The sequence below is a fragment of the Myotis lucifugus genome, unplaced genomic scaffold (assembly GCF_000147115.1).
Source record: "Myotis lucifugus unplaced genomic scaffold, Myoluc2.0 scaffold_106, whole genome shotgun sequence".
Classification (NCBI taxonomy): domain Eukaryota; kingdom Metazoa; phylum Chordata; class Mammalia; order Chiroptera; family Vespertilionidae; genus Myotis; species Myotis lucifugus.
The window spans coordinates 763,131-786,354 of record NW_005871154.1 but is presented as its reverse complement, the minus strand read 5'-3'; the positions used below and the strand labels follow the sequence as shown (position 1 = coordinate 786,354).

General features: G+C 35.8%; 1 protein-coding gene across 1 annotated transcript in view; it reads right to left on the bottom strand.

Moving 5' to 3' along the window:
- NOX4 (NADPH oxidase 4) overlaps positions 1 to 23,224 on the bottom strand; it is a 149,353-nt gene that overhangs the window by 96,041 nt on the left and 30,088 nt on the right. Inside the window, exons 6-8 of the mRNA XM_006092917.3 lie at positions 20,240 to 20,267; positions 12,922 to 12,994; positions 8,696 to 8,776 (exon numbers count right to left, since the gene is read on the bottom strand). Coding sequence (XP_006092979.1) covers positions 8,696 to 8,776; positions 12,922 to 12,994; positions 20,240 to 20,267 — 182 coding nt within the window. The remainder of the gene's footprint in view (positions 1 to 8,695; positions 8,777 to 12,921; positions 12,995 to 20,239; positions 20,268 to 23,224) is intronic.

The following is a 23,224-nucleotide window of genomic DNA, read 5'->3' as shown; positions in this document are numbered from 1 at the left end:
CCCTTGGGAATCAGCAACTTTTAACACTTACTTATGTTGCATGAACACCTCTGCCCTACAATAGTATATTCTTAATTTCCTCCTCCAAGGAGCCATGCAGAGGGAGGATAAGCCAGTACAATGAGCCTATCCTCATAAATATTTGTCTAACCCTGGTTAACTCCTGAGGTGAAACTCCTATGAAGTTGACAGTGCATCTGGTTCATGAATGTTGACAAAGGCTGCCCACTGTGTTCCCCTTTCACAGGGGTGACCTAAGACCATCCTGCATATCAGATATTTACATTATGATTCATAACAGTAGCAACATTACAGTTATGAAGTAGCAACGAAAATAATTTTATGGTTGGGTCACAACAGGAGGAACTGTATTTAAAGGGCCAGAAGGTTGAGAACCACTGCTAGACAAAGTGATTCAAGTGGAATATAAATCATGCTCTAAAACAAACTCTTGCCAGCAAGTAGTCCCAAATGGCAGAGAGTTCTGTTTAAAGGAATAATCCAGGTAATCATTTATGAGAAGCCCAGCAGATCTGGCACAAGAAATTATTTACACTATTAACTAGCTTTCATTGCCATTCATACATTTGAGAAGGGCCTTCCTTTTGTCCTTTTCAGAATTATCACATTATAATTTCTCCCTTGTGTAAATACAAAAGTGAAATACAGTTACTACCAACAAAACACTCCAGATCTAATGCCAGTGGGAGTGCTGATTACAGTGAGATTGTGAGGTTAGAGTGCCAAATCTTTTACAATGCATTCCCTTCACACGTCTTTGAAAGGAGTAGGGTTAGGCTCTCCAGGCTGAGGCTCTGTGATATTCATAACTGCTTTTCCCTCCAATATCTTTTTTATCAGAACGTGAGAAAAGCAGTATATAACTCCTCCTGATGAGATTTTTCAAATGAAAATGAAGAAAGAAATATTCAATTATACTCATGTCCGGAAAGAGGAAACAGTTTGGCTCCTCTCCCCGCAGATGTCTTAGGAATTGAAATGTCTTTAATATAGTAAACAAATAGCAACCTCTTAGAAAGATGTATTAAAAATTAGAAGAATAAAATTCCTCAGGAGGAAGCTGTCTTGCAAATCCCAAGATAAACATTTATTGTTAAAAATCAACTGAATTTTGAGACCTAACAATATTATAAAAATTATTTGTCTTTCAAAGAATATCCTTCCTTTTCTCTTTTTTATTGAACTTATTGGATGGCATTGATTGATAAAATGATATAGGTTTGAGGTGTACAATTCTATAATACATCATCTGTATATTGTATTGTGTGTTCACCACCCCAAGTCAAGTCTCCTTCCATCACCATTTATCCCCCCATGCCCTCATCTGTCTTCCCCTTTCCTGCTGGTAATTATCACACTGTTGTCAAGTTGTTGGTTTTTGCTTAAGTGCTTCACCTTTTTTCAACCAGTCCCACAACCTCCCTCCCCTCTAACACCTGTCAGATTGTTGTCTGCATCTATGAGTCTATTTCTATTTCGTTTGTTAGTTTACTTTGTTTTTTAGATTCCACTTATAAGTGAAATCATAGGGTATTTGTCTTTCTCTGACTGGCTTATTTCATTTAACAGCCAAGATTTGGAAGCAGCCCAAATGCCCATCAGTAGATGAGCAGATAAAAAAGCTGTGGTGCACTTACACAATGGAATAGTACACGAGCGTAAAAAAAAAAAAAAAAAAAGGAAATCTTACCTTTTGCTACATACAGCATGGATTGGACCTGGAGAATATTATGCTAAGTAAAATAAGCCAGTCAGAGAAAGACAATACCATATCATTTCACAAATTAAGAAACAAAATAAAACAGACTCATAGATACAGTGAACAGACTGACAGTTGTCAGAGGAGAGGAAGCTGAAAGGTTGGGTGAAAATGATGGAAGGGATTAAGAAAAAATAAATAAAACTGACATAGACAAAAGTATGGTGATTGCCAGAGGAAAGGGGGCGTAGTGAGAGGTGAAAGAGGGCAAAGAGGTGATAAATGGTGTTGGAAAGAGACTTGACTTTGGGGATGTGTGCATGATGCAGTATGCAGATGATGTGTTATAGGACTGTACACTTGAAACCTGCATCGCTTTATTAACCAATGTCACCAAAAATAATTCAATAAAAAAAATGTAAAAAAAATTGCTATGTTTTTTTCAAGAATTAAAATAAATTTATTTCCAAACAGTTAACTGTGGTGTTTCTTCACTTTTACAGCTATTAGCATTGGTACAACTATATATTTTTTCCTATCAGTATTTATTGAGTATGTGTATATTCTACCTACATTTATTTGTTTACTTATATAAACCTAAGATAACCCTATAATGTAGGTGATTTATTGAGCCTATCTACTAGATAAGAAAAAGAAAATATTATCTGTCAAGGTTGTGCAGCTATTAAGTACTGTGTTGTTTAAGAGCCATGCTAATCTAATCTTTTGGAAAGGAAAATTAATGTATTTTAAAAGATCCATTTGAACACTGAAAAGAAACATCTGAGTTTAGTGCATATAAAATGTGTTTTTTTAGCATGTCATGCAATTGATTGGCTTATAAATAATGAAGAAAAAATCTAAAACATAGGTAACAGCAATACAAACTAGGTGAACCTGAGGACACAAATAACCATGGAACAAGGATCTTGAATAACATTGATTGCAATATTTAGAACAAAGAAGGTAAGACTTCCACTTTGCAAACATCAGATCATATGCCCAAAGACCCTGCATTCAGTTTTGTTCCCAGGTTTAAAAGTAATACAGGAGCCTGGCTAGTGTGGCTTAGTGTTTGAGTGTCAACCCATGAACCAGGAGGTCATGCTTAGATTCCCAGTCAGGGCACATGCCTGGGTTGTGGGCTCGATACCCAGTGGGGCGCAAGCAAGAGGTAGCTGATTGGTCATTCTCTCTTACTGATGTTTCTATCTCTCTCTCCCTCTCTGTCTCTGAAATCAATAAAATATATATTTAAAATCAATACAGGGAAGCCGTGGCAAACTGCAGCCAGCATAATGTACTGGGTTAGAAATGTGGGCTCAGAAATCGGATAGCTGGGGTCAAACCCAAGCTCTTTCTAATTGCCATGAGTTTTGGCAAGTTACTTCACCTCTCACTGTCCCTGTTCTCTCACAGAAATAACAACAGCAGCAATGCAGCAGATTTTACCAGGGTTGCTGGGAGGATTTAATGAGATAAACATTAGTAAGATACATGATAAGGGCTTAATGAATTTTACTATTAATATATTCAAAGGAACACCTTTATAATAATGATGAGATTGAAATATCATCATGCAAGAAACAAATGAACAGAATTTAGAGGAGAGTGATTCAGTTTCCATAGCCTCTAGAGCAGCCGTGGGCAAACTACGGCCCGCGGGCCGGATCCGGCCCGTTTGAAATGAATAAAACTAAAAAAAAAAAAAAAGACCGTACCCTTTTATGTAATGATGTTTACTTTGAATTTATATTAGTTCACACAAACACTCCATCCATGCTTTTGTTCCGGCCGTCCGGTCCAGTTTAAGAACCCATTGTGGCCCTCGAGTCAAATAGTTTGCCCATCCCTGGTCTAGAGTCATAGATTTTTTAATTTATCTAGAAATTAAATTATGGTTCAAAAGATAAAGAACTTTGTGGAAATTACAGCTTCCCAGGCTCTTCAGTATGGAGATTCATAGAGTCTTTGTCAAGATATCCTTTACCCTTCCTTCAAAATTTGAGATTCTCTGAAAATAAAAGTGACCTTGGAAAAGCATACAAAGCAATTGTTGCTTAGGTGGAGACATCAGCAAACAATTTCTAATCACTTCATTCTTAAAGGGTAAAATTTTCTAAAATTTCTAACCCACATTGATCCTTCAATACCCTAAGTTATAGAATTCTTGAAAACAAAATGTTTACAGATGTAAAGTATTTAGTCTAAAGGTATCTTTAGCTATTTCAACTGATTGATTTAAATTCCAAACTAATAACCAATGTGGGAGGCTAAAGATCACACATTAAATTATTATTCTATACATTATTATAGTACTGACCATATTGATTAAAAAAGGAGTAAATTCTCAGAAAACAGTGATTTTTCTGTTCAAACTTAAATTATACTCTTTAACAGGAATCTCAATATAAATATGAGTAACATGTTTTGAATAACTGCACTTTACTCATGCAACCAAAAGCTAAAGAATGAAAGGAAACTATCAAGTCATTTCATGTAAAGATATGTGTAAGTCCTCAGCATTGGCACAGAGGTTAATAACGTCAAGAGATTTACTTACAGACAGAGCCTTTAGCAATGAAAAAAAAAAATGTTGAGAAATGTCCATTTTGAAAAGCTGCACAACTTATCAATAGTAGTTTGTCACACACTAGAAGCTTTTATTCAAAATTAAGCTATATAGGCTATAAACTCTTAGTAATAAGATGAATAAATTCTGAGGATCTAATGTACAGCATGGTGACTATAGTTAATAACATTATATTGTATACTTGAAATTTTCTAATAGAGCAGATATTAAGCATTCTCATGAGAAAAACAACACACACACAAGGTAAAAATACTACGTGATGTGATGCATGTGTTAATTCATTTGATTGTGGTAATAATTTCATAACATATGTATATCATAAAATGATATTTTATTTATTTATCTTGAAGATTGTATACTGTAAATAATATAATCTTATTAGTCAATTATACTTTAAAAAATTAAACTTTATTTAAAAATCTTCACTCTAGACTGTTCATAGTATTGTGTTTTTATTGCATAATACTTATTTTAGTATTATAAAAAATTTTTTATTTACACCCATAATATGTAAAGAACTATTACTTCAGTTGGTATGATTACATTTAATTCAGCCAGTAGATTCCTTTCGTTATTTCTCTGTATAAAGTAACTTTCTGTCTATGACCCTTGTTCTATAAAAAAATAAAATCAAAATTTAACTATGCCTTCTTTAATTTTCAAAAACAATGGAGAAAGAACTCTCAATATAATCTATTTAAAGTTAAGTCCGTTTGAACTTCTGAACCTTTAAAAAAATGGCTCTGCTTAGAACTGCAAAGAAACAGTGTTTTTTTCAGAGTTTTAACTTAGTATAACATAAAGGCCAAAAAATGCATACATAATTAAATTAACAAATAACTGCATTTTTCTCAATCTGTTATAGATCTGTGTGTGTGAGAGAGAAAGAGAGATCACAATCTCAGATAAATCAAGATATTGACCCTTTTTTAAAAATCTAAGACCAAATTCTCAGAAGTACTGATCTCTCCTAATAGTGAAGAAAAAAAAAGTAAGTTTTTCGGCCAGAATGTCAGGATTTGAAACCAGAATCCATCATTAAGTAAACTTCCACAAGTTACTTACTCTCTCTAAACTTCAGTTTTCCCACCCGTAAAGGGGGGGTTGAATTATTATTTATCCTTAAAAAATCATGATACTTTAATGAGATAAAGCATCTAAATCATTATGAATTTATACTTGGCATATAGTAAGCACTATGTAATTGTTTTCAATTACTATTCATTAGTAGCATCTGCTTGCTCATAGTCCATTTTATGATAATAGCTCTGGACAGGCAAACAGGCCACTTAAAGAACAGAATGCAAAGCAGATTTTCTTTACCATGAGCTTTCCTTGTATCCAAATTCTCCACAGAATGTTATCCCTACAAAGGAAAAAGCTCCCATTGGCCATGGCCCTTTCCTGTGTAGCAAGAATTGCTAGCTGGAAGTCGGGATTACAATGTGTGGCTATGTTTCTGACACTCTGCAATTATATGGTCTAGAGTCCAGTGATGGCGAACCTATGACATGCGTGTCAGAGGTGACACGTGAACTCATTTTTTTGGTTGATTTTTCTTTGTTAAATGGCATTTAAAGATCCTATCTAATAAAAGACAAAAAGGGTAATTAACCATACCTCCGCTACGCTTCCCCTTAGCTAATCAGCGAGATATGCAAATTAACTGCCAACAAAGATGGCGGCCAGCAGCCACACAGCTGAAGTGAGCAGGAGGTTTGCTTGCTCCAGTGATGGAGAAAGCCAAGGTTCCCCACCTGCCATGGCCCAGCTCTGAGTTCCAGAAGCAACAATGTTTCAATTATAGAAGCTAAACAAACCCCAGATACCTACTTTCAGCCAGCCGCGGCCTCAGAGCTGGGAGCGCCAGTGAGGGCAACAGAGTTTCAATTATAGAAGGTAAATAAATCCCAGAATAAAAAGAAAAAAGAAAAAAAGGCGAGGCTGGGAGCTTCAGTCGCAGGCCAGCCTGAAAACGGCCCTCAGCCCCTCACCCAGACTGGCTAGGAACCCCAGTGGGGACCCCCACCCTAAAGGGGGTGTGGCCAGCCTGAAAACAGCCATCAGCCCCTCATCCAGGCTGGCCAGGCACCCAAGCGGGACCAACACCCTGATCCGGGACACCCTTCAGGGCAAACCAGTCGTCCCCCACCTGTGCACCAGGCCTCTATCCTATATAATAAAAGGGTAATATGCAAACTGACCCTAAAAGACTGGGAATGACTGGTCACTATGACACACACTGACCACCAGGGGGCAGACGCTCAATGCAGGAGTTGCCCTCTGGTGGTCAGTGCGCTCCCACATGGGGGATCTCTGCTCAGCCACAAGCCAGGCTGATGGCTGCCAGTACAGCGGTGGTGATGGGAGCCTCTCCTGCCTCCTCAGCAGCGCTAAGGATGTCCGACTGCAGCTTAGGTCTGCTCCCCGCTGGCAAGTGGACATCCCCCAAGGGCTGCCGGGCTGCCAGAGGGATGTCTGATTGCCATCTTAGGCCCAATCCCCCGGGGAGCAGGCCTAAGCCAGCAGGTGGTCATCCCCTGAGGGGTCCCAGACTTCGAGAGGGCACAGGCCAGGCTGTGGGACACCCCCCCCCCCAGTGCACAAATTTTTGTGCACCGGGCCTCTAGTATAAAATAAATACCAAAAATATAAGTCTTTGTTTTACTATGGTTGCAAATATAAAAAAATTTCTATATGTGACATGGCACCAGAGTTAAGTTAGGGTTTTTCAAAATGCTGACACGCTGAGCTCAAAAGGTTCGCCATCACTGGTCTAGACCTATGGTACAGAACAAATCAACCAGGACTTATGAGGTAGAGATCCATATAATAGTGGTTTCTAAACCAGTGGTCTGCAAAATCAGGGAGGAGGAGGGGAGGATTTGAACATGTGCCCTGAAAATAATATACAATTAATGTATATGACCTAATGTACTGACAAAGTACACTATAAAACATTCTGAAGAAAGAATGAACAGCAGGTCTGAACCATTCTCCAACACTTCCCCTGGGAACACCTGAGATTAAGATAAATGGGGAATGCCAGATGTGTACCAGGCAACACTATTTCTTATTGGTGGAATGCATCTGGACCAGAAGGTTCTGTGAGTGAATTATAAAATCATTTTAGGACTCACAACCTCAGCTTCGTATGTGCAGTGTGTTCTAGCAACTGAAGGGATCCCTTGAGGAGACCTGGGCTGTTACCAAGATACTGGCTCCTGTGGAATGTGAGCCTTATCTAAGGCAAAGTAGCCCATGTCTATCCATATGGTCTTGTCATCTTAAAACAGAGTTACTACATTGGGTGTAAGGGAGGGGAGATGGAAAATGGTTTCTGAACAATAATAGAGACTCCCACTGAAGAGGCACCTGGCTTTATCCTGTTGACATTCTGTGTTGCCTGCCCTGCATCCTTCTGCTACACGAAGTGAATGTCACCAGACAATGGCTTACTGTGTCATATTGGTGTGAGTGTCGAGACAAAAGTAAAGTCCACTCTGGTGATCATGCAGATGTATACATCCACAAAAAATATACCACTTTCTTCCTCTAATGGATTATTTTAAGCACCATACTTTTTAGAATACTGCCTGTGTCCACATACTTTTCAGAACAGTTGGGGTATATTCTTTGTAACAAGCTTAGGATACTTTCCTTTTTCCCTGTGTGATTTTTTAGTGTTTTGACACATCCTTGTCTTTGGTCATTGTAAATCTTTGGCTCATTGCAACTATTATTGCCTCTAGGCCATTTAAAACTAAAAACTGTTAACTCCATCATTACAAATTCCACAGTAGTGAGACATAAGGAATTTCTGGAAATACAAATACTAAAATATCTTCTGGAAGTTCTTTACTTCTTATTTTCTTAAAGAAGTTATCAGGATATAGCTATAGGGGCTTTAAAAATTATAAACCAAGGGAAAATTTTAATATAGTTTTTAATATAGTTTTAATATAGTTTTCTACTAGTTCCATTAAACATGCTATGCTAAAAATAAAATTATTTCTTCCATTCTTGACACTACCCTCAATTTCAAGTAACCAAATAATTTACCACTCCCAATGAAAATTCCTGCAGATGTATCTTTCATTACCCCATTTTTAAAATTATTTATTTTATTGTATTTTATTGTTTAAGGTATTACAAATAGTAGTACATATGTCTCCCTTTTTTTTCCTATTGACTTCCCCCGGCCTCCCCTTACCTCCAGCACTTGCCCTCACCACTCCCACCCCCCAGTGTCTTGAGTCTGTTGGTTGTGCTTATATGCATGCATACAAGTCCTTTGGTTGATCTCTTACTCCCCACCTCACCCTCCCCTACCTTCCTGCTGTAGTGTGACATGGTTTTAAAAAATATTTTTTATAACTTACCCTGAAACATGCAACATCAGCAGCATGTAGAAGACAAAGAAGAGATTATGAGTGTACCAGAAGATGTCATAGTTAGAAACTCTGAAAAAACAAAAAACTTAGTTTCAATGCCACTTCATATTCCATCTCACTGAAAAGAGTGTGTGTTTCAAACATGTCACAATTGAAAGTTCAAATATGAGATCATCTGAGATTTATCTGTCAAAGGATTTACATACCATGCAAAGACAACTGACAAAAAATTATACATAACACTATCATATTTTTGTATTTGAAATAAAGACACATGAAAAAATTAAAATATGGTTTACTTTAAAGATATGATGTAAGGCTAAGGAACAGTTATACTTGGCTCCTATGATTATTTGCTGTCCTTTCTATAAATATTCTCCATTTTCAAGTAACTTCTAAAACAACTAATGTTCCTATCACAATAAATATTTTGAGAGTAGTTTAAAGAAAACTCAAGTTTAGAGAAATTAAGGAAATGCTCATTAAAGTTTTATATTATTTTCCTGGACAATGTACAACCTTGGTGCTACTGTCCTGCAGGAGAACAAGGAGCCTGAAAATAAAGGAGTATGATAAACACAATCTCTAGAATGTTTGAGACAAGTAAAAAGAAAACTAACAGTTATTTTATTTCATATGTCCGGGAGGATATTAGTGTATTAGAATCTTAGAGGTGGAGGGCAGATATTTGTAAAAACTCCTGAGAAAATTTGAATATAACCCTTAGATCCTTTTAGAAGCCTTGACTTAAGCAGTGGCCAATTGATTCACATTTATTTAATTCAGTTCCTGCTATCACCAACAAGGTCATTAAACACCCTTGTCACATATGCCTTTTGCACATATCTAATTCTTTTATCATTTAAACTCCTATGAGTGGAATCGCTAGGTCAAAGGGTACACATATGCAAAGCTTTTGACACACATTGTCCATTGCTCTCTGAAAACATGTTTATAAATTACAAATCCAACTTTAAGAGTGTCTTTTTCCTCAAACCCATGCTCCACTTATAAGTTTTCATTACTTTGGATAAGTGGAATTGGGTATTATTTCATTAGTGTGTTACACACTTTTAATTCTATCACTTATCAATTCATAATAATTATCCATTTCTATAGTGAATTTTCCTCAATCGTTGTGAGTACACTATTCAAAATTTAAGACTGTACTAGTTCCACATAACTGTAATAATCTGTCAAATAACATGTTTACATTTCAATTTTTATAACGTATGTTGTTTTAGTTTACCTATTTTTAGAAAGTCAGATATTTTCTGTATTTTTCTTGTCCATTATGAGATCTGATAGAGATTTAAAGTTTCTTCTAAATTTTTAATGGTGTGATTTTTTAATAGCTAACTGTAAATTATCTTGAATTTCATTCACTTACTCTTTTTTTTCATCATAAGTTTGTGACGGCACCTTTATTATTTAGTAGGTTCTTATACACAACGAAGTGTCTTAACAAGGCTTTCTATCGTCTCTATCATTGGTTCAATGTCTTGGTTATTTTTGCAAGTTCTATCTGCTTTCAGTTATGGAAGCTTAATCACTTTAATGTTTAGTGAGCCTCATACCCCCTTTTATTCCTCTTTGGGAACACGTGCTTGGATATTCCCTCAGATGAACTTTAGGATTACTTTGCTAAATTCAATAAGCAAACAGCATAACCTATCTTGGATTTTGACTGGAATTGCAACAAACTTATAAAATAATCGAGGAAGAACTCCATCTTTGCATTATATAGTCTTTATTCAAATCTCTACTGATTTCTCTCAGTGAGGTTATGTTTTTTCTCTATCACTTTCACTTAGTTTCTTCATAAACTTATTGGTAGATATTTTATGTTTTTGTTAAAATTATTAGTGCTATCTTTTTATTTTACTCAATTTTCAAACTGATAATAGCTATTATAAAAGAGATTTTTAAACATGTGTTTTGTAATCATTTACCCATTTTAACTCCTTTAGTTGATATAAATAAAATTTTCCATAATCCTCTTGAATCTTCTGGCTAGGCAATTATACCTACCTTTTTGGAAGTAATGATAATTTGTTGTTGCATTCTTTCTAATAATTCTAAATGTTTAATTTAGAATTTAATAATTCTAAATGTTTAATTTCTTATCATAATGCCATCCTTTAAAGAAATTAAAAACATCACTTTGTCTGTTTCATGATTTTCATAGGAATGTATCTCATATTTCACTGTAAGTATGAACTCAGTTCTGGCTTTTATACTTTTTAATTCTAAAAAGGAAATTAACTTTTAATTAACTCTGATGAGAGTTCAGATTTAACAACTGCCATTTCTAAGTCTATTGAGATGAGAAAATATTTTTGTATTATTGTCCTCTGTTAGACAAATATATTACTTATATTAATAATTGACCCATGTTGAACCATTGGTGAATTACTAGACTACAATCAATGCCAGAAATCAAATAGTGAAGTCATATTTATTCACCTGATTTCTCTAATGTTTTATTTCCTTACTAGTAAAGAGAAAAAGTAAAAGATTATTTCCATGATCCATTTAAGAATTTCATTATTCTCAAAATGAAGCTTGAAGAAAAGCAGAGTTAGTTTTATAATCTCTTTTAAACAAATGAAAACATTAACAATTAAGACACAGTCACCAAATTATTTACATAAAGGCTCACTTGAGAACAGAAGGTGATCTTTATATTCCTTTCTACAACACTATCTCTCAATTATGGATTCTTTTTCTAGGTATAGAACATTTACATATCCTTAATCTTATAAGTAAATATGTTAGATACCCTAATTTTTCTTCAAGAGCTCCTAAAACTGAAAAAGTAAGTTTTTGAATTATTGACCTAACTAAAATTAAATCTCTCCCACAAAATCGGCACCCTGCTGCACTAATGTTAGAGGATTTGCCTTTCTGTAAGGTGATTTTTAATTCTTATAAAAAGTCATAAAAATGGGCTTACCATTTGACAGCCATTCTCTATCTAAGAATTTTTCCATAGGACATAATTAAAAAGTATGCAAAGAATTATGGAGACTGTGTTTGTCTCACAATTGAAATACTGAAAAAATGGAACCAACCTGAAACATACAAAGATAGGGGGCTGGGAGAGTAATGTATATCTACATGGTAATATGCTGTGCCAATAGTAAAGAGAAAAAATGTTCATAACAAGATTTAAGAAAAAAGAGTTTTAAAATAGCACATATAATAAAATGGTCCGATTTTGGTAAAATGCAGACTTGAAAGACAGAGATCAGGAGTGTGAAAAGGAGAGAAAAAGAGTGACTTTGGTAGATGTATAACATGGGGCATGAGTGAGTAAAAGCAGGAAGAATGAAGTATACAGACATAATACCAGGAAGTGTATAGTGTTAATCTGATTGGTGAGTTCGCTTGTGAGATTTTAAGGTGTGCGTTTGTGAGCATAGATGTGTTCAGAAGTGCAAAGATAGACTCATCTGAGCATGGTGTGGGGGACAATTACTTTCAAAGTGTGTGTGTGTGTGTGTTTCCATTATATTTCACACCTCAATAATTAGAATGACTATTTTTGAAGATTATATATTGTTTCTTCTTTTTGCTTTCTTAAGCAAGAAGTTTCACCAGTAATGTAAGATACTGTAAAATATTGTGTAAAACAGATGTATCCACCAGAAAGAATATGTGAAAGTGTTCATAAAAATGTGTGTCTGCAATTGCTCAAAATCTCGTAACTAGAAGAATACTGTGAATGCAGCTATTTCTGATTATTTTAGCAGATGTCAACTAACCATTTCTCCTCAGCTTTGTTTGGAATATTACATTAAATTACAGCAAAACGAACTCATAGCAGGAAATGAGTTGTAAACAAACTGTAAGTGCTATGTTCCTGTGCGTACATGTTTAATTCAATCCCATGTCTCATAGACATGATTCTCCAGAAGAACGCTCCTGGAGAACTTAAATTTCTTTGTCTTAAAAAGTCTCCATACACAATTCCTTACCAACCTAGACTATTTGACTAAAACAGAGATTCTTTTTTCCAAAACAGGAAATGATGTATATAGAAATGTCTTTACATCACTCTTTGTGACCCACAATAGTCTATTCATCGGAATACTGCACCGGCTAAGCATTCTGGCTAATCAAGAGTTTTTTTACACATGAAAATGAAGATAATCTGAAGAAAATGAAATAATCTGACCCATAAATATTGAGGTCATTGCTCTGACACTCACCGGATAGCATATGTAGAAGCTGTAATCATCAGGAACAGCACCAATACCATAAAGACGCCTGTCAGGCCAGGAACTATAAAAATGTACATAAATATTTAACATAAGTCATACTGAGAAAAAAAAGTACAAAAATCATTGTCTTAACATCGAAAGTATTATGCTGCTCTCTGGGAAGCCCAATTCAAATCAGATATCTCCTTGTATATCTTCTCTCAAAAGAGCACTTTTTTAAATTAGCACAATTTCAAGGAACTTAAGACAAAATAGTCCTTTCTACCTTTAATAGAGGGTTTGTTTTTGTATTTTCATATATTCTACAGGTACCTACTATATTAACTGCTAGTAATTAATACATGGGACAGGATTGATATTCAACACCCTTACTGGTTTGGTTATCCCTATCATGGCAGTAAACTCCTATTCTCTCCTCCCCTCTTTTATGTAACTAGCAGCTCCTTCCATTTTAATTTCAAATAATTTCTTTTAGGCTTCTTATCTAGAATGAATTTTAAAAAATAAAGAAAACCTAAAAATTCCTAAAAACCACAACTTCAAGTGTAAAACAAAAAATATTGGAATTCAAGAAAAAGAATGACAGTGCTGATGTTTTCAGAACACTTGCAGAAATATTTCTTCTAGTAGGAAAACATGCTGAAATCAGTCCTTCTGATATGATATAACATTTTTAAATGTGAAAACATGTTAGTTTTTTTCTCTTTTCTTATTGCTTAAAATATTACAACGAGTAGTACATTTGTCTCCTTTTTACCCCTTGACCTTCCCCCAGCCTCCCCTACCCTACAAATCCAGTGTTAGCTCATATAGCATGTCTAAAATGAATAGCTCAATATCAAAAAGAGCTAAAACCAAAACATTCTCATCTCATGTTATCTTTTTATTGCCAAATAATCTTGTCTATAAATTACCTTTATTTACTCTTAAAATCATATAAGCAACAGTAACTTCTAACTGTCCTGAGAGATTTCATCTTAAATCCTCATAGAAAAGCTAATGAAACAATTCTGTCTCCAAAAGTATAGATATCTCTCCACTTCTCTGCTTTGCCAAGGAACCACCTATGAAACAGAAGGGCCATCATGGACTGTAGCAGAAGCAGAGAAGCTGGGTACAAAGTAAGAGCAATATGGTACATTACTGTACTAGGATTCCAGAGGATTAGAATCTTTGAAAAATTTAGAAATCTCAGTAGAAATAAGTTTCTACATGTATAGGGCTATATGAGAAATAAGGGATTTAATCTTTGGATGGTTAATACTTAGTACTCTTTCCTCCACTCTTACCAATACACAAGTTGGAAACCAAACCACACTTGCCTTTCCCTGATGATATGCCTAATCCAAACCATCTCTTCTCTCCACTTCTTCCCCAGGGTACTCCTTTTCCCATCCACTTCCCTGTACTGCCAGGCGAGGACTTACTTTTTAGGGGTAAGATAACCACACTAGTTTACACTAAAAGACTAATAGTTCAGAACAATACTACTTAAAAAGAACAGCATGCCTACAAAATGGCCCAGTCTTCCCACTCAGAAGATATTTACCCAAGAGAAACAAACATATATCCACAAAAGATGTGTTCAGAAATGTTCACAGCCATTTTATTTTTAATAGTTAAGGTCTGTAAACAACTCAAATCTCCATCAACAGATGAATGGATAAACAATTGTGGTATTATTAGCTGTACCTGGAAAAGTAATCAGTGGTAAAACACACACACACACAAAAAAGCCACAACCATGAATTGTTGATATATATGCAACGACAGAGATGAATCACAAAACTATTATGCTGAGTGAAAAAAGCCAGATCCACCTAAAAGGAAACCCAAAGAACATAGCTCTATGATTCCTTTTATATAACATTTGAGAAAATTCAAATCATTCTTTAGTGATAGAAAGCAGATTAGTTGCTAGGAGGCATAGAGAGTAGGATGCATTATAAAGGGGCACAAAAAATTTTTAGAATAATAGATATATTTGTTCCCTTGATTTTGGTCATGGTTTTACAAGTGTAAACATATGTCAAAACCAATAAAGTAGAATAATTTATATGTATAATTTAATGTACTTCAATTATAACTCAATAAATTTTAAGAAAAAAGAGGTCTTTCTAGCTTCAAGTAATTAAAATAGATCCTTATTTGACCAAACGAATAAATAAATGATAGGCTCCATAATGTGAAATTTGTGGCTGAAGGCCTTTCCAGTTATTTTATTATTTTATTATTCCAGAGATTTATTAACGTCTGCTGTGTCTACATATAAGATTTCCTATGTGGTTCTAAACATGTCAAGATTAGTTATGGAATGTTTGCAAATCACTTCATGAAGAGGACACCTGAAAAAAACTGAGTGTGTTTAGAATAGAGGCATAATTTCCAAAGTGTATTATTGGAACACTAATTCTTTGGGATATTAATATCTATTACTTAAGGATTTTGAAACCATTCCTTGAGAAGTCACAGGGCACATTAGTGTATTAAAGTCTCTGAGAGGTGCTCAAGCCAAGAAACCAGTTTAAATTTGAACAGATATTTCCTCAAACATTTAACTAGAGAACTTCTCTTATAACAGAAGGTGAAAAATATATTCAAAAGACCTGAGAGGGTAAACAGTTGACTTCAGTCATTTAAAGATAAACTAGAAACCCAGACAACTTGAACAATGGTATATTTATTCTGGCAATATGACCCTGTTACTGTCCTTTTAGGCCAAACTGTGATCTCACTGAATCTCATCTGTAAACTAGGGAGAATCAATTCAATGCTTTTTAATGTTCTCTCAGACTTATGAAGTTATCTTTTTTATGCAAAGAATTCATCTTTTTTTCTATCTCCCAGAAGTATAAAAATACCAGAGTTTATAATTTACAAAGTAATAGACTTCAGGTCAGTGAAGAAGAAAAAATTACATATAACTAACAATAAAAAAATATTGCAATTAGAGTGGTCCAAAAGAAGGGGTGGGGTGATATCTTAAGAAATTATGATTTTTTTTGGTCACTGGAATTAAACAGAGTTTGGCCAAAAAATTACCTAGGATATTGTAGAGAAGGCCTATGCATCAAATAGTAGAGTTAAACAAGTGGCTTTCATTCTTTCAATGAATATTTTCTGGGCATCTATAGTGTACCAGAGAAAAAATGAATCCTGCTCTACAAGAGATTTCATTCTAGTCTGGGAGATGAGACACACAGGTAATTGCAAGTAGGGCATTATGTGCTAAAAGAGAGCTAAGCTTTATATGTTTTTGAGGTACATCAAAGGTTACTGTAACCTAGCCTGAAATGACAGCTTAGCTAAATCTGAGAATATTAGCCTCTATTCCTACACATAGTCCAAGAGTCAGGAAGCACAGGTTGGAAATTATTGGGTTAGTCTAACTTCACTGGGCAAAGTCACTTGCCAAAGTGAAGTACAGTGTGAACTCTTTGAGTCCTTCAAGTTATGAAGCAAAACCTATACTCGTTTCCTTAGAAAAAGACATGCATAAATTTTATTTTTAGTGCTTTTTATCTATGCATATAAGATCCATTAATTCATAGCCTTTAAATGAATTATTTCACTGTACTGCCATTTCTAGAAGAAAATAAGAGATCATTTTCATTCATACACAGATATGGTCAGAAATATACTATCTTGTATTTAATGTCCTATTCTTTCCAACCAGAACCATAACTGGAACCAAAATTGTATGTTTATGAGGGTTTTTCTAATAGGAATTGGATATTGTGCATTTACCAAATTTGGTGACAGGTAGTAAGTATTTTTGAGTGAATGAGTAATCCAATCTTTTAAATTTATTTTATTTCTTAAATTCTTAATTGCAATATTTTAAATATTTTTTAATTTAGTGAGTCTAACTATACCATATTTTGTGTCACTTGCACTGCCTTTATTTTCTATAAGATAATCTTAATTTCTCAGACCTAGGTTACACTGAAAATTTTTAAAGACAGAGAGAGAAAAGACTATGTAACATTAAACAAATTAAAATCCAAGAAACATGTCAATCAATACAAAAATATTCTTTATCACTAGAACAACTGAAAGCATGTATGCAGTTCTTCATCGGGAGCTAAATATTTTCTAGGCGCTATGCCTGACAAAATTCAAAGATAGCTATAAAACAGTTTTAGACAGAGATGTATTAGTAAAACAAAACTAGATTAAGCCTATTTGTAGAAAGCAATGTCACTTATCCCATTACTATCCTTAGATTCTGCCTTGTTCTCTCACCTGCTACTATTCAGTGGGGTCATTCAGATGCCAAAGGAGCTCTAGCCTCATGCTTAGAGGGGTCCCATCCCTCTTTCCAAGCTGAACCCCTGGGAAATGGATGGCTTGCTTTCATTAAATGATGTGGACTGAGACACCAAATGATGCTAACATGCTGATTTTGGGTGATGCATGTGGTTTGCACTAACAGAAACTCCACAAAAATATTTGCCTGGGTCCTTGCATGCCCTTGGAACAGCACTGTCCCACCCTGGAAAAGTTCATGTTCAAGTGGAAAAGACAGTCATATGTAAGGAAATAAATTATTTGACAACATAGTATTTTTACTATGTATCTTTAGAAACACAGATCAAGAAGAGACCAGCTCTGCCTAGTGGAATGCAGGAGGAATTTGTGCAAGGCAGCTGAGACTTAAAGGTTGAGTAGGAGTTTACCAAGTAATAAAAAGACAGAAAGCTAAGAGAGTAGGCAAATACAGGTGACAGTGAGAAGTTATGCTCCAGAGGTCTGTTGAGATGCTCCATAAGGGTAAAACAGAAGCTCCCAAGGTCAATAGGAAGATTAATAAAGCACATTGCCAGATCCCAGCCCAACAGACTCTCTAGGATAGAGCCAGGAAATTTGTGTTTTTAAGTATAGTCTCTACTTAATCCAACATCAGTCATGAAAATCTCTGGGAAAGAGCAGAAGTGATGGGGCTTCATGCATAGGTGGAAAGATCACCTGTTTATATAGACCAGTGATGGCGAACCTATCACACGTGTGTCAGAGGTGACAGGCGAACTCATCTTTTTGGTTGATTTTTCTCTGTTAAATGGCATTTAAATATATAAAATAAATATAAAATAAATATTTTTGATTTTAAGTCTTTGTTTTACTATGGTTGCAAATATCAAAAAATTTCTATATGTGACACGGCACCAGAGTTAAGTTAGGGTTTTTCAAAATGCTGACACGCCGAGCTCAAAAGGTTCGCCATCACTAATATAGACACTAGAGGCTCAGTGTGCGAAATCGCACAAAACCCAGAGCCGCCGCTTTGGCAGGACCCCAGACCTGCCATGTGCGAGTAGCTCGCCACTGCAAGCCACTGCGCCATGCGAGCTGTGAGCCCCACCTCGCCACGCAAGCCACGAGCACTGCCTTGCCATGTGAGCTGTGAGCCCTGCCTCCCCACCTCAAGCACTCGCGGGCCCGGGGAGGGACCAAGAAGTGCTCCATGCACCTCCTGGTGACCATCGCACAAGACCCAGAGCGCCACTTTGGCGGGACCCCAGACCTGCCATGTGCGAGTAGCTTGCCACTGCAAGCCACTGCACCATGCGACCTGCGAGCCCCGCCTCCCCACCTCAAGCACTCGCGGGCCGGGGGAGGGACCAAGAAATGCTCCATGCACCTCCTGGTGACTGGTTATTTGGTCTTTCTGGTGTTTCAGCATTATGGCCACTGGCCTTTTATTATAGATATTAACTATACTAAGTGTCTTAATGTAACATTTTTATCATATAAAAACATTTTTTATATCTTTGTAAACTAAACATTTAAAAACATTTCAAGTGTTCCAAGGCTTCAACTATGCTGTGTGCTGTAGAAAATAATATCAAAACAAAGTTTTTATTTATTTCTCTTACATTATTCCATATGAACCAAAAACTACATTGATTTATACATAAGGTTTTATTTTTCTGCTTTTTCTTCCCTCCATTTCTCATCCAACTCTTAGGACTTAAATAAAGAACCATGTTTCAATGAACAAAATTGTAAAAAAAAAACAAAACTAAACTGCATTCCTAAAAGAAAAAGGTGAAATACTTTGCAAAGGGCAAATATCATAAGCCAGAGACAATATATATATATATATATATATATATATATATATATATACAAGACCAGCGACTAGAATGGTGGAATTACCAGAATGACTGGAACGACCGGTGGCTATGACACACATTGCAGCAGCCAAAGAGCCTGATCTGGGCCCTGATCGCCCACCCATCCCCAGCTGGCCCGGCCCCCAATCGGCCCCCAACTCCACGAGCGGAGGCAGGACCAGCCGCCAACTGCCCGCAACCCTCACCCCCTGCCAGCCTGATGGGCTCCCATCGGGGTGGGCAGGCCAGACCTCACCCGTGCACGAATTCCTGCACTGGGCCTCTAGTATTTTATAAATCTAAACATCCATATAATTGTGACATGGATGGGGAAATCAACTGATATATTGTTCTTTTTCATCATAAAATTATTAAAAAGAAAAACAATGCATTTGACAGGGCCATGCCTCAGTTCCATACACAACTCTGATCCTTAGTAGGATGTTACAGCCAAGCCTTTATGATACACCATCTCAACTACCCACAAGTCCTAATCTCTGAAATAGGTGCTAAAAATCCTCCAAAATACAGTTTTCTCCTTTCATCGGTACAAATGTAAAGTTGAAAAGAGTAAAATTTTGGTATAAATTTTACTAACATCACAGCAAAATTTTTGGATATTCATATGTGCTTTGAATAACAAATTAACAGTCTAGACTGAGATTTCATGGACAATATGCTTGAGAAGAAAAAGTAAATTACAAATAAAAAGGGGACACAGTATAAGAAAAATAACTGATTTTAATGACTGTTTCTCCTGTTTTATGGATTTGAAGATTATAAAATATCCTACTAAATTACTGAATTATCAAAGCTACAATGATGCCCAGAGTGTTTGGTGTTCCTTTCCAGCACCTTGAGGCCAGAAATCTATTCCGCATGTATTATCTCCCACAGTACTTGCCACAGCAGTGTGCACAAAACAGGTCCTCAAGCCAATGGCATTACATTCCTTTCATTGGGAGAACATAAGAAAAACAAATGCATTTGCTTACTTTTTCTCTTCATTCTAACCACAACTGTTCGCCTTGTCCCTCTGTTGTCATTGCAACTTTATGCTTGAACTCCTCCTACTATTTGTTCTGATATGCAAACGTCTATATGTTATATTTTAACATACGTCTAACTGCCATACAAAAATTTCAAAAATTTTCCTGAATCTTAAGAAAGAGCAATGAATAACAACTTACCACTTGTGAAGAGAAGTTTTCTAGGATCCTGAGAAAAAAGGGGGGGAAAATATTTGACTGAAAGATAAAACATTGGTAATATCAAATTCTACAAGGAATTGGGATGGGTATAAAGATCCCTGATTTAAGCATTTAGAATACTATTCTCCCAATGGAAGTAAGACTCAAGTTTTGTAATGGTTTCATGATGCTAAAGGAGACTATAACAAGTACAAATTCAACTCAGAGAAGTCTATCCATCTGAAAAATGAGAGGATGAGGAATGAGAGGGCTTACGCTTTCATCTTGATGGCTAATTAAAAGCCAGGGGCTGTGGTCTGAAGTCCACTCTTTGACCAAATTGAAACTCAATATTTTTGGCTCTAATGTGGAAACATTAATACCAGGATATTCAAACTGCACCAACAATGTGTCAAGACAGTGGGAATCAAAAGTGATAAAACATCCAGGAAGGGTTGTACACTGTAAATTCAGTGCAGAGACTACTAATTGAGAATTTATGTTTCAAATATTGTGAAAAGTAGTGAGGATAAAAAGGTCCCCGTTACTCAGAAATGTAAAACATTAATATTGTGTTTTATTTAAACTACTTATCTCATGGTGTAATGAACTTTAGTCAACTGCTTTTCTAACTTCTGGGAAACTTAGATTAATCCCCAGTAAATTTATGGATTTATTTCTTTCAGCCTAATGGTGCTTGATACTGCTCAACTTGTGAATTTCTGTCCTAAGCCTCCAGTGAGACTGGGATCAGGCCAGGTATATACAAAGTAGGAAGCCTTTGTCTGATACAATTTCAGGGGCACTGAGTAAGGACCACTGGCTTAGGAATAGCTCCTCATCCGGTTTAGGTCAATTGACTTCTACACCTGGCTAAAGAGTAATATAGAGCAACCAAATATATAAAGAACTGCTAAAAATAGAAGATGAGCTGAATGGAGTGGAATAAATAGCTATGGAAACTCAGAAGATGGAACAATTAATATGGCCACAGAAGAAAGATGGAATGTGAGAGTAAGAGATGGTTTCACAGATGACAAAATGAGGCGGATTCAACTAGGCCAAGAATTTGCAACCATCACAAGTTCAAGATGGGTCACTGAAGACCTGGAGGAGGCAGACTGGAAACACAAAGCAAGAACAATACAGTGAAGGGCACAAACCCATCCTTTTCAAAGACAATTCATGGAAGAATATATCTGTTTATGCATACAATGTATGTGTGTGTATTTTTCATCTTTATCTAGCACACATTGCCTTTATCTACAAGGTGCTCAAAAATATTTATTTTAAAAAAATAGGAAAGGGACAATGGAAGGAAAGAACTAAAGAAAGGAGAAATACAAATTTAAAAAATTAGTTACCTTTTTTCATCCATCAGTTTGGCAAAATGTTTTTTTTTAAAGTGAGGTGTAGAAAAAAGCATTCTGATAAACTTGGTAGAAGTGTGTCAACTGGTGAAGCCTTTTTGAAAGGAAATTTGGCAATATCCATTAAAAATTAAAAATGAGTATGCCTTTGAAACCAAATGCTACTTCTATGAAAATGCCTAGCAGTAATGTGCCAAAAAAAATAATTTATTGGCAAGTGGATCGTAAGAAAAACTAGAAATCAACCTAAACATCTGTGAATAAGGAAAAGGCTAAAAAGATATAATAGCCTGTTAATAAGAAGGGAATAAGATATATATTTCTGATATAGCAAGTCACATTACATATATTTATGGAAACAAGTAAATTGCTGAGAAATCTGGATCAAAAAATACCACTTAAAATATCTTAAGAGAAAACATAAAATAATTAACTGTGGCTATTTTGGGAGGAGAAGCTTTTATTTTTCATATACTTGATAGTTTTAAACAATTTTACACTGAGCATATATCCCTTTTAAAATAAAAAATAAATTTAATGACTACTAGTATTGAAATATTAAACAAATTATATTACATTTTTAAAGTAATATAAGCAGTATAGTTATTAAAGATATATGAATTATAAAAACAAAAGAGAGAAGCAAAGAAGGCAAAGTTAAAAAAGGAAATTGCAGAGGATAGAGGGATGGATGGATGCAGTGGTAAATGGGGAAGCGATGGCTCTGATCTGAAATCATTACATGAAAGAGCTTCCATTGTCCTGCTACAAAGTTGGACTTTTCAGTGGTTTTTAATGCCGGGTGCACACTACAATCACCCAGTGAGCTCTTTAAAAATAACAATGCCTGCCCAGCCGGTGTGGCTCAGTGGTTGACCATCAATCTATGAACCAGGAGATCAAGGCACATGCCTAGGCTCGATCCCCAGTTGGGGGCATGCAGGAGGCAGCCAATCAATGATTCTCACTCATCATTGATGTTTCCCTCTCTTGCTCCCTCTCTCTTCCTCTCTGAAAATCAATTAAAAAAATACATTTTGAAAAAATAACAATGCCTGACCCCAAACCAGATCAATTAAATCATACTGGTGGCTTCAAAAACACTATTATAGTCAAAGGATTTACCAAAGGCTGCTTGCGATTTGGGTTTTGAGATTTGTTTCTATGTTTGTTGTTATTTTTTTGTTTTGTTTTGGGAGGGAGGTCAAACATATGAGCGGTATTAATCTAGCTAAAACTGGTGATACGTGGTAGAGTAAACAGAGTGAGAGAGTGAGAGGAGATGGGGAATAACTCATTAAGTCACTACCAGCCTTAGCAGAACAGGCAGGGTTCTGATCAAATGGAAAACAGAGCAGTGGGGTTTTAATGCCGTCTTGGCATGAAGCAAGGGCTGCCCGAGGACAGAAAGTACTGAGCAACAGGATCCAACCAGGGCTGTGCATATGCTGCTCATCAGGCTCTGGCCTGGCCCCTCCCACACATGATTTCATTTCATGGGCGGCTGCACGTGGAGAAAGGCACCCCTAAGACAGGCATTGCTTGCTACAGAATTCAGCTCAAGGTCACCTGTTTGAGATAAAAAACAAAACAAATGACTGAATCATTAAAACTC